Here is a 12,330-nt window from a genome sequence, read left to right as displayed (position 1 = left end):
TTTGTAATTCTATTCAATTTAGTTTATTCTTTTTATTTCGTTCTTCGTTGGATCTGCAAGTCCGATCGGATTCGATTTGGCTTCTTTCGAGACGTACCGAAGAAGAAGTTTAAGATCATTGTATCTCTGAGAAGAATTGCCAGGAGAATCGTACGTGGAGGCAAACACTTCTTTGGAACAGCTTCTGCGCACTTCGACCTACCTTCAATCAGGCTATTTTCTCTTACTCTTATTTTAAATTTAATATTAGTAGATATGTAGGAATTACAATTTTATAATTTAAATATATTAAATAAATAGATTTATTTTGTGCTAAAATAGATTTTTTGTGATAAAATAGATTTATTTGATGCCGAAGAAAATATATATATATATATATATATATATATATATATATATATATATATATATATATATTATTTCTTTTAAAAAATTTTATTAATTATAATTATAGATTTATTTGCTTATTTAGGTAATATATTGCTAACACAAAATACACATTCCTAAAATTACCAGAAAAAAAAAAGGTAGTTTTAATCTGACTCTTGGTGAAAAAGTGTTCGTACTCTAATTTCGTTAGAATGTATGGGTTAACAGAGAGCAGTTATTCAGACAAAAGTGCAGCACGAACCATCTACCACCTCATCATTTCAAAGCATCCATCTTTCATGCTGTTGTATTGAGAGTGTAAGACTAAATAAAAGCCATCCATCTTGATGCTAATCAGTATCTGATTAAAAAATAAATTGTTAGATGATACATGACCCGGGGGGCATATGCCATTTAAAATAGCCTGCCAAGGATTCCTCCTGTACAAAAACAAGGGGGAGGGCAAGGATGCCTTCAAAAAGAACAAAAATTAACAGGTACTCTCCTGCTGAGGATTTGCATATGGGTTTGATGAAACATCTACAGCACTGCGATCATATCGCTTCTCGAGCTTCTCGTATTCTCTAGCTATCTGAATATCATTAGGTTGCAAGTATGCACCGAATACCCTAATCACAAATCGTGGAAGCAAGGCTAGCACCAAGATGCAGAGGAAGCAGAGCCAAAATGTCTTGGAAGCCATTAGATGATTGGCAGCCCTGACACAAAAATAAAGCTCAAACATTTTAATCAAGGACAGCAAAATTTGTTTCGCATACATATATTTAGAAATATGCCAGCCAGCATGCATGGTTTCGTCTCTTGCAACATTACTACGCAAATATCATCGGTACAAGCAGTAAACTTCACGAAGCATAACATATATACGACATGCCAAATTAAACATCTTCCATTATGAGAAAAAGAATTCTATGCAGGTAAACCAAAAGTCGAGTGGAATTACCAGTAACCGGGCATTGAAGGTGAGGCATCTATTGCAATGACACAGGCAAAAGTTACAGCCGTGCAGCCCCATATCGTTGCATGCAGAATCCAGTTCCACCGAAACACGTCCATTGCTAGGTGAACATTAACCAACACGACCACTGAAAGAATCCACATGTCTCCTAAGCTGGAAGTATCTAAGCTGCTATGGCTATAGGCAAATAAGGGGACATAAAACAAGACAAAGCTTTGCCAAAGGGAGTCCAACATGATCAACACAAACAACTTCAGGTTATAATTTCCATCTCTAAGCCCAGGTCCATAGAGCTGGGAGTACTTCAAAAGAGTCCTCCTACTCAAGTCTTGGTCGTAAATTCCAACCATAACTGTTGGAAGAGCAGTATAGACTGCAGAATATAGCAGCCCACTCGTGTCAGTGATTGTATTTGACAAACTGAATGCTGAATAAAAATTATACCTGCAGTAAACAGCTTATGAGTTCAGTTATTTCATATTAAATCACATATAAAACTAGCTCAATGATTTAAAAATAGCATAGCAGAAACCTTCCTCTTTTTGCTCTTTACTAGTTTGGGTAAAATGTGGCATCTGTCCTGAGAATGGCTATAAACCAATATAAGTGTACATGGGGCCACGTTAAGATACTCAAATACATGAATAAATTTACATGTTGATGCTGTATGCATGAATCTGCAACATCTTATATATAACACAATAGTATTGGCTGAACTAAACTGTCACCGAAGAGGGTATAATGGTCTTTCACCCCTATGTGATATCATTGACAAATATAGCTCATGTCAAGTAAATTAATCATGCAAATATTATCTAATGTCTTTATCACATTGATATGTATCATGAATATTTAAAAATATTTAAAAATTCTAACAATAACTATGTTTTCATAAATATTTAAAAATTTACCTATTAATGAGGAAAATATCCATGAACACTGAAACCACTAAATACCAGTGTTTTACACAAGAGACTAATTAGATGACCAGGATATATAAAACTTGTTTTGGGCCAAGACATGGGGATACTAATCTTAAGAAACCTTGAGTATTTTTAGTCTTAGGGAACATGCTTTCCCAATTTAAGGCCTTGTCCACCTTATCTGCAACTCTTCTGATATTAAATATTCATAGTTGTCACACCCCTAATCCTCTACTCAAGCTGGGCACGTGACATAGCAGCACATTCCATAAGCATAGCCCAGAGAATATGCAAGGTATTGAATATATTACAAAATCTCTACAACATTACAAAGTATATAATGCATGATAGTTATTTCCAAGATAAATTATTTCCATTTTTAGCAATCTTTTGGCTAGCCCCACACTCAGTTATGTACCAAGTAGATCTTGGGTACTTATATAAAGCGAAGGAACCCAAATAACACCTTCTTTCTAGCCATTTTAGGTGAAGTCCCGGGATGTTACAAATGATTTTAGGGCGGACCCAACCTATGGCCCATATGGACTATGGGGCACTACAACACGGGTACTTTTGGAACTGAACACAGGCTAATCATGATGTATAGTTGGATTTGACTGGATTTAGACTCTTAGTCTGACCAGAACATCAAGGCATAAAGGAGAGGAGCATGTAAAAACCCATGTGGGCATGCATTTGGTTCCACATCGGTTATACACCAGTTAGATCTTGGACACATATATAGGGCCAAGGAACCCAAATAGCACCTTCTAGCTAGCCTTTTATATAAGGTCTTGGGTTGCTACAATATATACACATATGTACAGACACATGTTCAAAAGAATATAGTTTTCATATAAAATGTTGCATGTCTAAATTTAGTGAGCTTGGGATTTCTATAGATTATTAATTTCGAAGGGGGATAATTTTTCTTAAACTACACTCTACAACAAACACCCATATGATGGGCCTATGAAAAATCAATTTTAATGGAAAACTACAAGCAAATAAAGAAGGGACAGCCTCTATGTGCGGAGGAAATTTTATAAAAAATTGTGGTCCACATACACCCATTTTGCCACATCAAGCATTTGCTTGATAGGTTTGGAGAATCTATGAAGGACTAAAGAAGATGGCAACAACTCAGAAACAAGCTGTTCGCTTAGAAAAAGAGGGAAAAAAGACAAGTCAAACAAGCTCCTCAATCATCAACAGGTCCGGGTTGTATCTTTCGCATGAAAGAATGATTGATCTTCTTTCGCGACATCGTCCATCGGATCATACTCCACACAGATCTTAAAGCACTCCAAACCTTTCTAGTCATCCGCCTGCACATTTCTCGAAGCAACCATTGCACAATCCGACAGTGGATTCGCACGAAGGAAGGTGAATCCTTCTTTCAAGCAAAAGATACAACCTTGTCCCATCATCAACCTTTCCCCCGTTTTTAAACTTCAAAAATGTGATTGTGTTCTTTAATATGTCGACGTAGTAAAAGAATTTAATGATTGATAGTTTTTACTCTAGCAACTCTCCATTATAAGTTATCTTTCTCTTTCATTTCTGTTTTGTGTTATCTCCTTTTCAAGGTACCATGACCTTCACAAGATCATGGGGACTCAAAATCCCTCCAAAATAACAAGATTTATCCCTGTAAGTGAGATCTTGCAGATGCATATAATGAGGAATAAATTTGTATGAAAACTAAGTATCATAAAAAAGGCTTACCAGAAAGTCATGAACACATAGACTGCATTCCTGTAAAAGTTGTACAGGATCATATAGCTCATACGATGGTAATTCCAATGGCCATGGACCAGTAAAAGAGGGACTAAAAATCTGAACTGCGCCATGGAAAAATCTGAAGCCATAACAGCTTGTCGTCCTTCCTGGCCACTGATCCCAATCCCAACATCAGCCATTTGAATCATTGAAACATCGTTTGCACCTGGATTTAATGGGGAAAAGCGAAAAAGAAAAAAATTATGCAACTAATCCATAACACAAGCCTCACTCACAAGCAATTTTATTTTCTAAGAAATATAGGAAGAACCCATGCAATGAGAGAATGCTTACCATCTCCAATAGAAAGAGTCATATCATCTGTTCTCTTTTTCATAAGTGCAACTATTCCAGCCTTTTGCAATGGAGCCACTCGGCAACACAACACCACGTCACATATTGTGGCTACTTTGAACAACTGCACCATCCAATTAAGTGAAGCAAGAAAAGAATTAATAAAGAGGAGAGGAAAAGAATGAAGGACAGCTTCAACACTAACCATGCTATGATGTATGTTTACCTCTTCTTCCAGTTCAGTTTCAAGAATATGGACCAATGAAGGCCCATCAATAATCAATGCAAGAAGAATTCCACCTGGATCCATTGCCCCCTGAGTATTATGTGTTCTGGAAGATACCGATGTTAGTTTCTCACACATGGAAATTGCATCTTCAAGACTCTTCCTACAGGATTCTTTAGAATGACTGTTTATAATGATCTGGGTCATTGCATCCGTTAGGAGCTTACATGAATAGCCAATGGAAATGGCAGTTTCCTGTTTGTCCCCTGTCAAAACCCAAACCTTTATTCCTGCTTGCCTGAGAGATTCTATGGCTTCAGGCACGCCCTGTTGTAGTTCATCTTCAATTCCTGTGGCTCCCAAGATCTGGAGATTGCATTCTACCTTGAGTGCAACATCGCGGAGTAAATCTGTCCTTCCAGATAATGCAGTACTCGCTTTCTCGTAAGTAAACTGCCAGTCCTCAAACTCTTTGGTACCTAATTCTCTCATACCGATAACCAAAGTTCTGAGACCCAAAGATGAGTAGCTATGAAGATGTTTCTCAGTTTCATGCAGTATGTCCAACTCATGGGATTTTTCTAGAACACTGAACATTGCACTGTCTGCACCTTTCACAAATAACTTAATTGACTTATCAGGGCAGGCAACTATAACTGACATCCTCTTGCGGTCACTGTCAAACTCATGAAGGCCCAAAAGCTCGAACCTGCATTGCCAGTAACATAAATCACGAAATTCACATTCTGTAAGTGAAAGATGGTTCTGTGAAAAGAAAAGCTAGTAACAAACTCTAAGCTACATATGTAAAAGTTGCTGCTGAAGTATCACCAGCACCACTACCAGAAGAATGCAACTGAGATTGCTATTGCCATGATAACCACCAAACTTTCTTACGTGGTGCTACTGACATGGCTAGTACCAGAATAATGGTTGCAAACTTGCAATACTATAACATGCCGTGGGAAAGATCATGGTCTACTATCAAAGTGCTGCATACTTCAAGGTACACAGGTTTTAGATGATTTTAATGTGGTCATACATTTCTCAACACAATGTTGATGCAAATCAGACTTAAGATGGCATATAATTGAGCTCAGACCTTCCTGCCAATGCATTACATAGCTTAGGCTTTTCCCATCTGTCATTTATGGACTAAGAGAATTACTATGTGAATAGATTTTTCAGTTACTTTGAATGGATGTTAAGTGGCTTTCTTGGAAAGCAAAGAGGCCTATGCAGAGGGACACCATCTCATCCTCCTTTTTTGATGCTCAAGGAGATAAAGAACTTTGTACAAAGAATGAGTGTTGACAGCCAAATAAAAGACTTTGAATCCAACCAGAGCAAATAAATACTTAATTCAAAATGGCTTTTAGAAATTCTCTAACCCCCCTATGTTGAGGATATAATCTAATCCTAAAAATCAAGATGATTCTAACATGCCATCAGCTTCTTCCAGCAAGCAAAATCACCACTAGCAGCAACCCATGATGGTGAGGCTCATGGAAGGAAACTGGTTTGAAAAGGGGGCATCCATGCAGACGGAGTTCACCTTGATGTGTCTGGGTTTACTGTATCTATACGTATCTATACGGTGACACCTACATTGCAAGATTGGCAATGCCATCATCAAAGTTTTAAGAAAAGGAATAAAAGTTAACAGGGAAATAATCGACCATGAAAGGTTAAGAAACTCTAAATTAATTGTGTTTTATCAAATTTTCCATTTCAATTGCTACTCAAATTTCTCAAACCTTGGCCTGTGCAAAAGGAATCAAGGTGAATATTGATGGCTATTGCAGTAGATACAGGGTGAATGATGGATGACATAGGCAATACACCCGACATTTTGGAGTTGAATGTGCAAATCAGATAGGGCATGCATGGGTTCATAATGCTCGACAGGATGAACACAAGTATCTTCAGAAATGGTCAACTGAATTAGCAACAGTTCACAAAACATTCAGAGAAATCTATCGGCATTAAGTGCAAAAAAATGCCAATATGTAGAGAGCCTGCATATTCAATGTGGGGAAATAGAATTTAATTTCTCACTATATTTACATTGCACCGAATTTTTCTTTCCTCATCTGTTTGAGCACATACTGTCTTACCATATACAAACAAGCATGGGCATTATGTGCATAATAGTAATAGAGTGCATAGCTAGTGACCAGGACTTATGACAAACTTCAAGCATACAACTCTAAAATTATTTCAAATAATGCAGACTTAAATGAGAATATGTGACCTCTCTTAGAGATGATAACAGATTGTAGAGATCATTATACAGAAACCACGTCTGCATTAGGTTTATTTTTGCCTGTTAATTGTTAAACTAGGAATAAATAAGCCATATTATGAAACTTTGGAAGACGGTGACTGACCACAAACCAAGGTGCAACACAAAAATATTGGAGAACTAATTTGATTTTATGCCAGAAAGCTCGACAATGGAAATTATTTTTCTCTTTTAAAAGTTAATGAAAAAGTAAAGAGAAAAAGATAAAATTTCATATGATTTTTATCGATCTAGAGAAAGCATATGATAGAGTCCCTAGAGAAGTCCTACAGTAGATTCTAGAAAAGAAAGAAGTTTTTCACAAATATATTAATGTGATTTAAAAGATATATGATGGAGAGTTTACTAGTTTGAGAACTAATGGAGGTAATACTAGGGAATATCCAATGGCAATAGGTTTGCATAAATGATCTGCTCTAGGTCCTTACTCTTTTATGCTAGTTATATATCTATTCCATGATGCATGCTATTTGCAGATGATATAGTCTTAATGGACAAAACTAGGAATGAACAGATTAACCATAAGTTGGAATTATAGATGAGGGCATTAGAATCCAAGAATTTTAGATAAGTAGGACCAAGACGAAATATACGGAATATAATCTTAGTAAAATTAAGGATAGAGATGAAGGTGATCATGAAGTTTCTGAAAGCGATCATTTTTAATAATTTAGGATCAATTATTATGTGAAAAGTAAAACTAGAATATTATATGATCGTAGAATATTTGCCAAATTCAAAAAAAAATATAGGATAACTCATACAACCAACTATTCTTCATGGTGGAGAATGTTGGACAATTAAAAAAATAAGATGTCTACAAAATGAGCATGACTAAAATGAGAATGTTAAGATGGATGTATTACAATAAAAGAAAAGATAGAATAAGAAATGAAGTCATTTGTAACAAAGTAGAAGTAGCATCAATTAAGAACAAATTGAGAGAATGAAAGTTTAGATGGTTATGCGCTAGCACGAAGAAGTGATTTGATATATGTAGAAGGAAAGCAAAGGTAGACCGAAAATTATATGGATTTAGACACTAAAGAAGAACTTGACATCTCAACATCTCCCGAAAATATGGCCCAAAACTGAGTGAGATGAAGGAGAAGCATAGCTAACCCCAACTAATTTGGAATTAAAGCTTAATTGAGTTGAGAATTTTAAATCAAGAATAAATGCACTATAGTACAAGAAAGCTTTGAATGGCAGGAATACCATCAAAGTACAGGGCTTTGTTTGGATCGTGATGTACGAAAGAATTCTAACTAAAAAAAAAAAATCTTAATTCTCTCAATCAACACTATGTTCTAAAAAAAAGGGGGACATCTGGCCATTTGCTGGTAAATTTTCAAAAGGTACGAGGGATCTGACCTTCCTAGTTGAAAAGGAAAAACTTAGACAACCCGACCAACCAATACTATTTATATAGAATCCAAATACATGTGGGAGGGGGTAAGGACAGGATTGCTTAAGCGATCACCTCTAAAATCTGATAAAAATATGGATAATAATCTGCCTGTGAAGATGTTTAGACTGAAGTAGACAAAGTAACATAAAGATCCGAATTAGGATAAGTTATGTAGCAGGTAGAAGCTAATTTTTTAAAGCATGTCAGCAGTGGTGATGTCTTGGATCGCTAGAAGAACTTGACGACCAAACCCATTCCACATGGCACCTCTTCGATGTGCTCCCGTATTGGGATCATCCGTTGCTCCTAATTTTGTTTCATCTTTTTAACCTATTAATCATTTTGAGAACAGATTTGATTTTTATTCAAGGCTCCATAATGATAATTTGAACTCATAAGACTACTTACATCCAATTCCATGTGTTATACCACCCTCAATCAATAAAACCATGACTGGTGTGCTCATAACTTTGCTTGAAGTCAATAAACATGCAATCATCCAAAGCAATAAGGTAACATGCTACGATCAAAGGAAAACCAGATCCAGAATTATCAGTTCTACTAGAAATGTTGCTACAGCAAGCACCAGCTGATGAAGGGAGCATAATGGGATAAAATCATGGAGCATATCAAGTGGCAAGTAAGAAAGAAAAGAGTACCTCTGCCTCTCTCCAAGGACATCAACAACAATGTGCCCAGAGGTTCGCTCTATAAGTACAAATCCATAGGACGCAGCTGCATAAACCAGTGCCTGCTCATCAGGGGACTCGCCCTGATAATCTATCAACTTCACTGCCGGGTCAGATGTCGGCAAAATCTGTGGCACAACAGTGTTGCATGTCACCACAGCAAGGAAGAAGTTGTGAGCATGAATTGCTTCCATGGTCACTTTCCCATTTTCCAACAGATGCAACAGCTCAGGATCAGTATTGACCATCCTCCTTGGCCTCCTAACCTGACCATCAACTGTTCCAAAGAGAACAAGACTATCCATCAACTTAACTACATGGAAAACATTATAAGAAGTTTTATAGTCAAAACCATAGATATACAGTTGAACTTTGAAACGACTGCATGTGAATACAAGAATACAAATAAGGACATAACTGGTAGGCAGAGTGAGGCATGAGTACAGGGCTTTTGCAAGCTTTTTGGCCCCAAATAGGGATGTGGTTATTAGACATCAATATTTAGTGCTTGTGGAAACATTCCATTTTAACCTAAAACGCAGAGTAGTTTTGTACTATTGACTAAAGCATTTCAAATAAATCACGACCAAAGTGCAATCTAAGCACATGTGAAAGACAAAGGGCCGCCATCTTCCCATGGTGTTGAAAACTGAACCTTTTTATCCAGAATTCACCTAGTGGATCATGAAATATCTCTACCAATACCCCAAAAAATCCAAAGAAAACGCAGCACCACAGAGCATTAAAGTATAAGTTACACAAGGAGATAAATATAGCAATTGCTCCTACCCACTGTGGGATGAGGGGCGACCTCGCCCGGCACCGGAGATTCCCCATTGCTGTAATCGACGCCACAAACACTCGCACACCGAAACATCATCTTGTTCTCTGTCAAGGTGCCAGTTTTGTCCGAGAACACATACTTGATCTGCCCAAGATCCTCATTGATGTTGAGAGCCCGGCACTGGAACTTGGTGTCGGTGGCCTCATCGTACATGCTCTTGTCTTGGGTCATCATGTACGACTGCGAGAGCCTCGAGATCTCCATGGATATATAGAGCGAGATAGGAATGAAATTCTGGTAGCTAAAGATGGACTTGAGGAAGGCGAAGAGGATCTCCAACGCCAAGCCACTGTATAAATAATTCCTCTCCCCGCCATGGGAGAAGTCCGCCTTCCGGTAGTAGGGCAGAGTGTCGAGCTTGTCCCGGTTGGCGTGGAGCCAAATACCGGTGGCGGTGGCGATGAAGGTGCAGTAAAGCAGCATTATCACAGCTAGAATGATGATCTCTCGGTTCATCTTGGTCTCGAGGCGGCTCCGCTTCGAGGGAGCGCCGGAATTGTTGAGCATCACCTTAGTCTCCATGCCGGCGTACACCGCCACGCCGATTACCCACGCCGTGTTCTTGATCTCGCACCCTCGGAGGATGATGTTGGTCGGGCCGAGGGCGATCTGCCGGCCGTCGAGCTCGATGGTGGCCTGGAAGCCGTAGATGTTAAGGTTGGGGGGCTCGCATCGGATCAGGGCGGCGGACCAGGACTCCGGCGGGAGGGCGGCGGTCTCGAGCCGGGCGTAGCGGGTCTTGAGGTTGGACTCGCCGTCGAGGTTGATGGTCTGGACGTAGGAGACGCCAGTGGGGTCGGCGGTGGAGAGGGGGACCATGTCGCAGGGGATGGTCTCGTCGGCCTCGCACCGGACCACGTCGCCGACCCGGATGTCCTTCCACTTCTTGGGGGCGAATTGTCCGCCGGAGGGGAGGAGGACCGCAGCGGAGCGGTTGTTCTCGCGGTTGTCGGAGCGGTGGCGCTGCCAGTCCTCGTAGCCGTCCTTGACGGCGGTGAGGAAGAGGACGACGCCGAGGGGGACGAAGGCGGTTTCGCGGCCGTAGACGGTGAGCTGGGGGATCTGGTTCATGCAGGCGAGGATGAAGAAGTAGATGTAGGCGACGCGGCGGAACTGCTCGTAGAGATTTCGCGGAATGAACGTTATAAAGTTATATTTGGTGGTGCGGATGGCGTTGCCGGCGGGGCTGCGGTGCTGGGTGGCCGTCCGGTCCGGATGGGAGACGAAGACCAGTCGGGCGTCGGGGGACTCGGGCTGGGTCGCGGCCGACCCGGCGGGGTCGGGTTGCAGGTCCATAGGGGCAGAAGAATTGGGGGCGGGGAGCAGAGGGCGAGATAGTGGGAGAATGGGGTTGGGTTCGTGGCGGGGTTCGGAGCTGGAGTCAGAGACCATGTGGGAGGTAGCAAGTGGGGAGGAAGGAGATATAAGGGCGTGAAACTAAGATAATGGTGGACGGGATGGGAGGTGGATGCGAAGGAGACGTTGTCTGCTTTATTTTATGTTTTACGCGTCGCACGGAGAGGAGAGCAAAGCTCGAAAGAGGGCAGGTCGCTTTGGACCAGACAGCGAGAGGAGTGTTTGTCCGTGTGAAAGAAGAAGGCCCTCGGAACCATGAAGCAACGGCGCCGCGACGGGAAGGTCAGAGGTCTTCTCTTCCACCCAGACAGACTGAAAGAACGAGGGAGGGATCCACCGCGGAGCAATTCCGTAGTGAAGAAATAATATTTTATCAGTCTCACAGAGAAATGTTATAGAGCTGGTGGGATGGAAGTACGGTGAAAAAAGAAAAAAAAAAAAAAAAAATCTGCTGCACTGTTTGCCTCTCTATATATATCCATGAGATATCTGACAGAAGGTTAGCTCCCGTACTAATTTACGCATGTCCCGTATCAGGGGATAGCCATCCCCATATATATCGACACCTTGTATCCAGTCAATCACCATGAAAGAGTCACCCTCGAGGCAGAGGCAATCGGCCCCCAGCACCCGTCTCGCATACAAAATGCCTTCTCAAGCAGCCCGCAACTCCGCTCCTACAGCAGTCGTGCCAGGTGTGCTCCGTCCTCCAGCAGCCACAAAACTGCCTACGTGATCTCTAATCACAAAGCCCACGCCCCCAGAGGTGCCATCCTCTGCCATGCCACCATCGAAATTTACCTTAAGATAACCAGGGGGTGAGGGTACCCAAGAAAAGTAGCTAAACCTGGATGCTGAAACAGCAATACAGGTACCCCAGATATCCCTATCCCTCTCAGGTGAAATCGGTGAGGCCATCATAAATACCTCTGCCGCCTGCCGTAGGGCTCTCTCCATCACAACCCGGGGGAAAGATTGCCCGCCCTCGAACATGCGATCGTTCCTGTCCTGCCAAATATGATAGGCTAAGTAAGCTACTATAGTACCTATCTCAGCAGTACTCGGCCTCCGAGTAGACTCATGCAGGTACCGGAGCATATCCTTCAGCGACTTCCACAACGGAGGGAGCAGCGCAGATACACGTCTCCAACA

The 12,330-nt window shown here is 40.8% G+C and overlaps 1 protein-coding gene across 1 annotated transcript; it reads right to left on the bottom strand.

Moving 5' to 3' along the window:
- Positions 1-713: 713 nt before the first annotated feature.
- Positions 714-11,708, bottom strand: ALA1 (aminophospholipid ATPase 1). Its single transcript, XM_008783087.5, has 7 exons — positions 9,768-11,708; positions 8,949-9,255; positions 4,574-5,282; positions 4,348-4,471; positions 4,000-4,219; positions 1,334-1,792; positions 714-1,088 (listed from the first exon to the last, which is right to left on the bottom strand). Exons 1-7 carry the CDS (start codon positions 11,212-11,214, stop codon positions 860-862), a joined length of 3,495 nt encoding a protein of 1,164 aa, XP_008781309.3. The 5' UTR covers positions 11,215-11,708; the 3' UTR covers positions 714-859.
- Between the last annotated feature and the right edge of the window lie 622 nt (positions 11,709-12,330).

Source organism: Phoenix dactylifera, chromosome 8 (genome assembly GCF_051530095.1).
Source record: "Phoenix dactylifera cultivar Ajwa chromosome 8, Ajwa_hap1_PhDact_Kaust_v1.1, whole genome shotgun sequence".
In the NCBI taxonomy this organism is placed as follows: Eukaryota; Viridiplantae; Streptophyta; class Magnoliopsida; order Arecales; family Arecaceae; genus Phoenix; species Phoenix dactylifera.
Note: the sequence above shows the minus strand (reverse complement) of the source record. Positions and strands in the feature narration are given on the sequence as shown.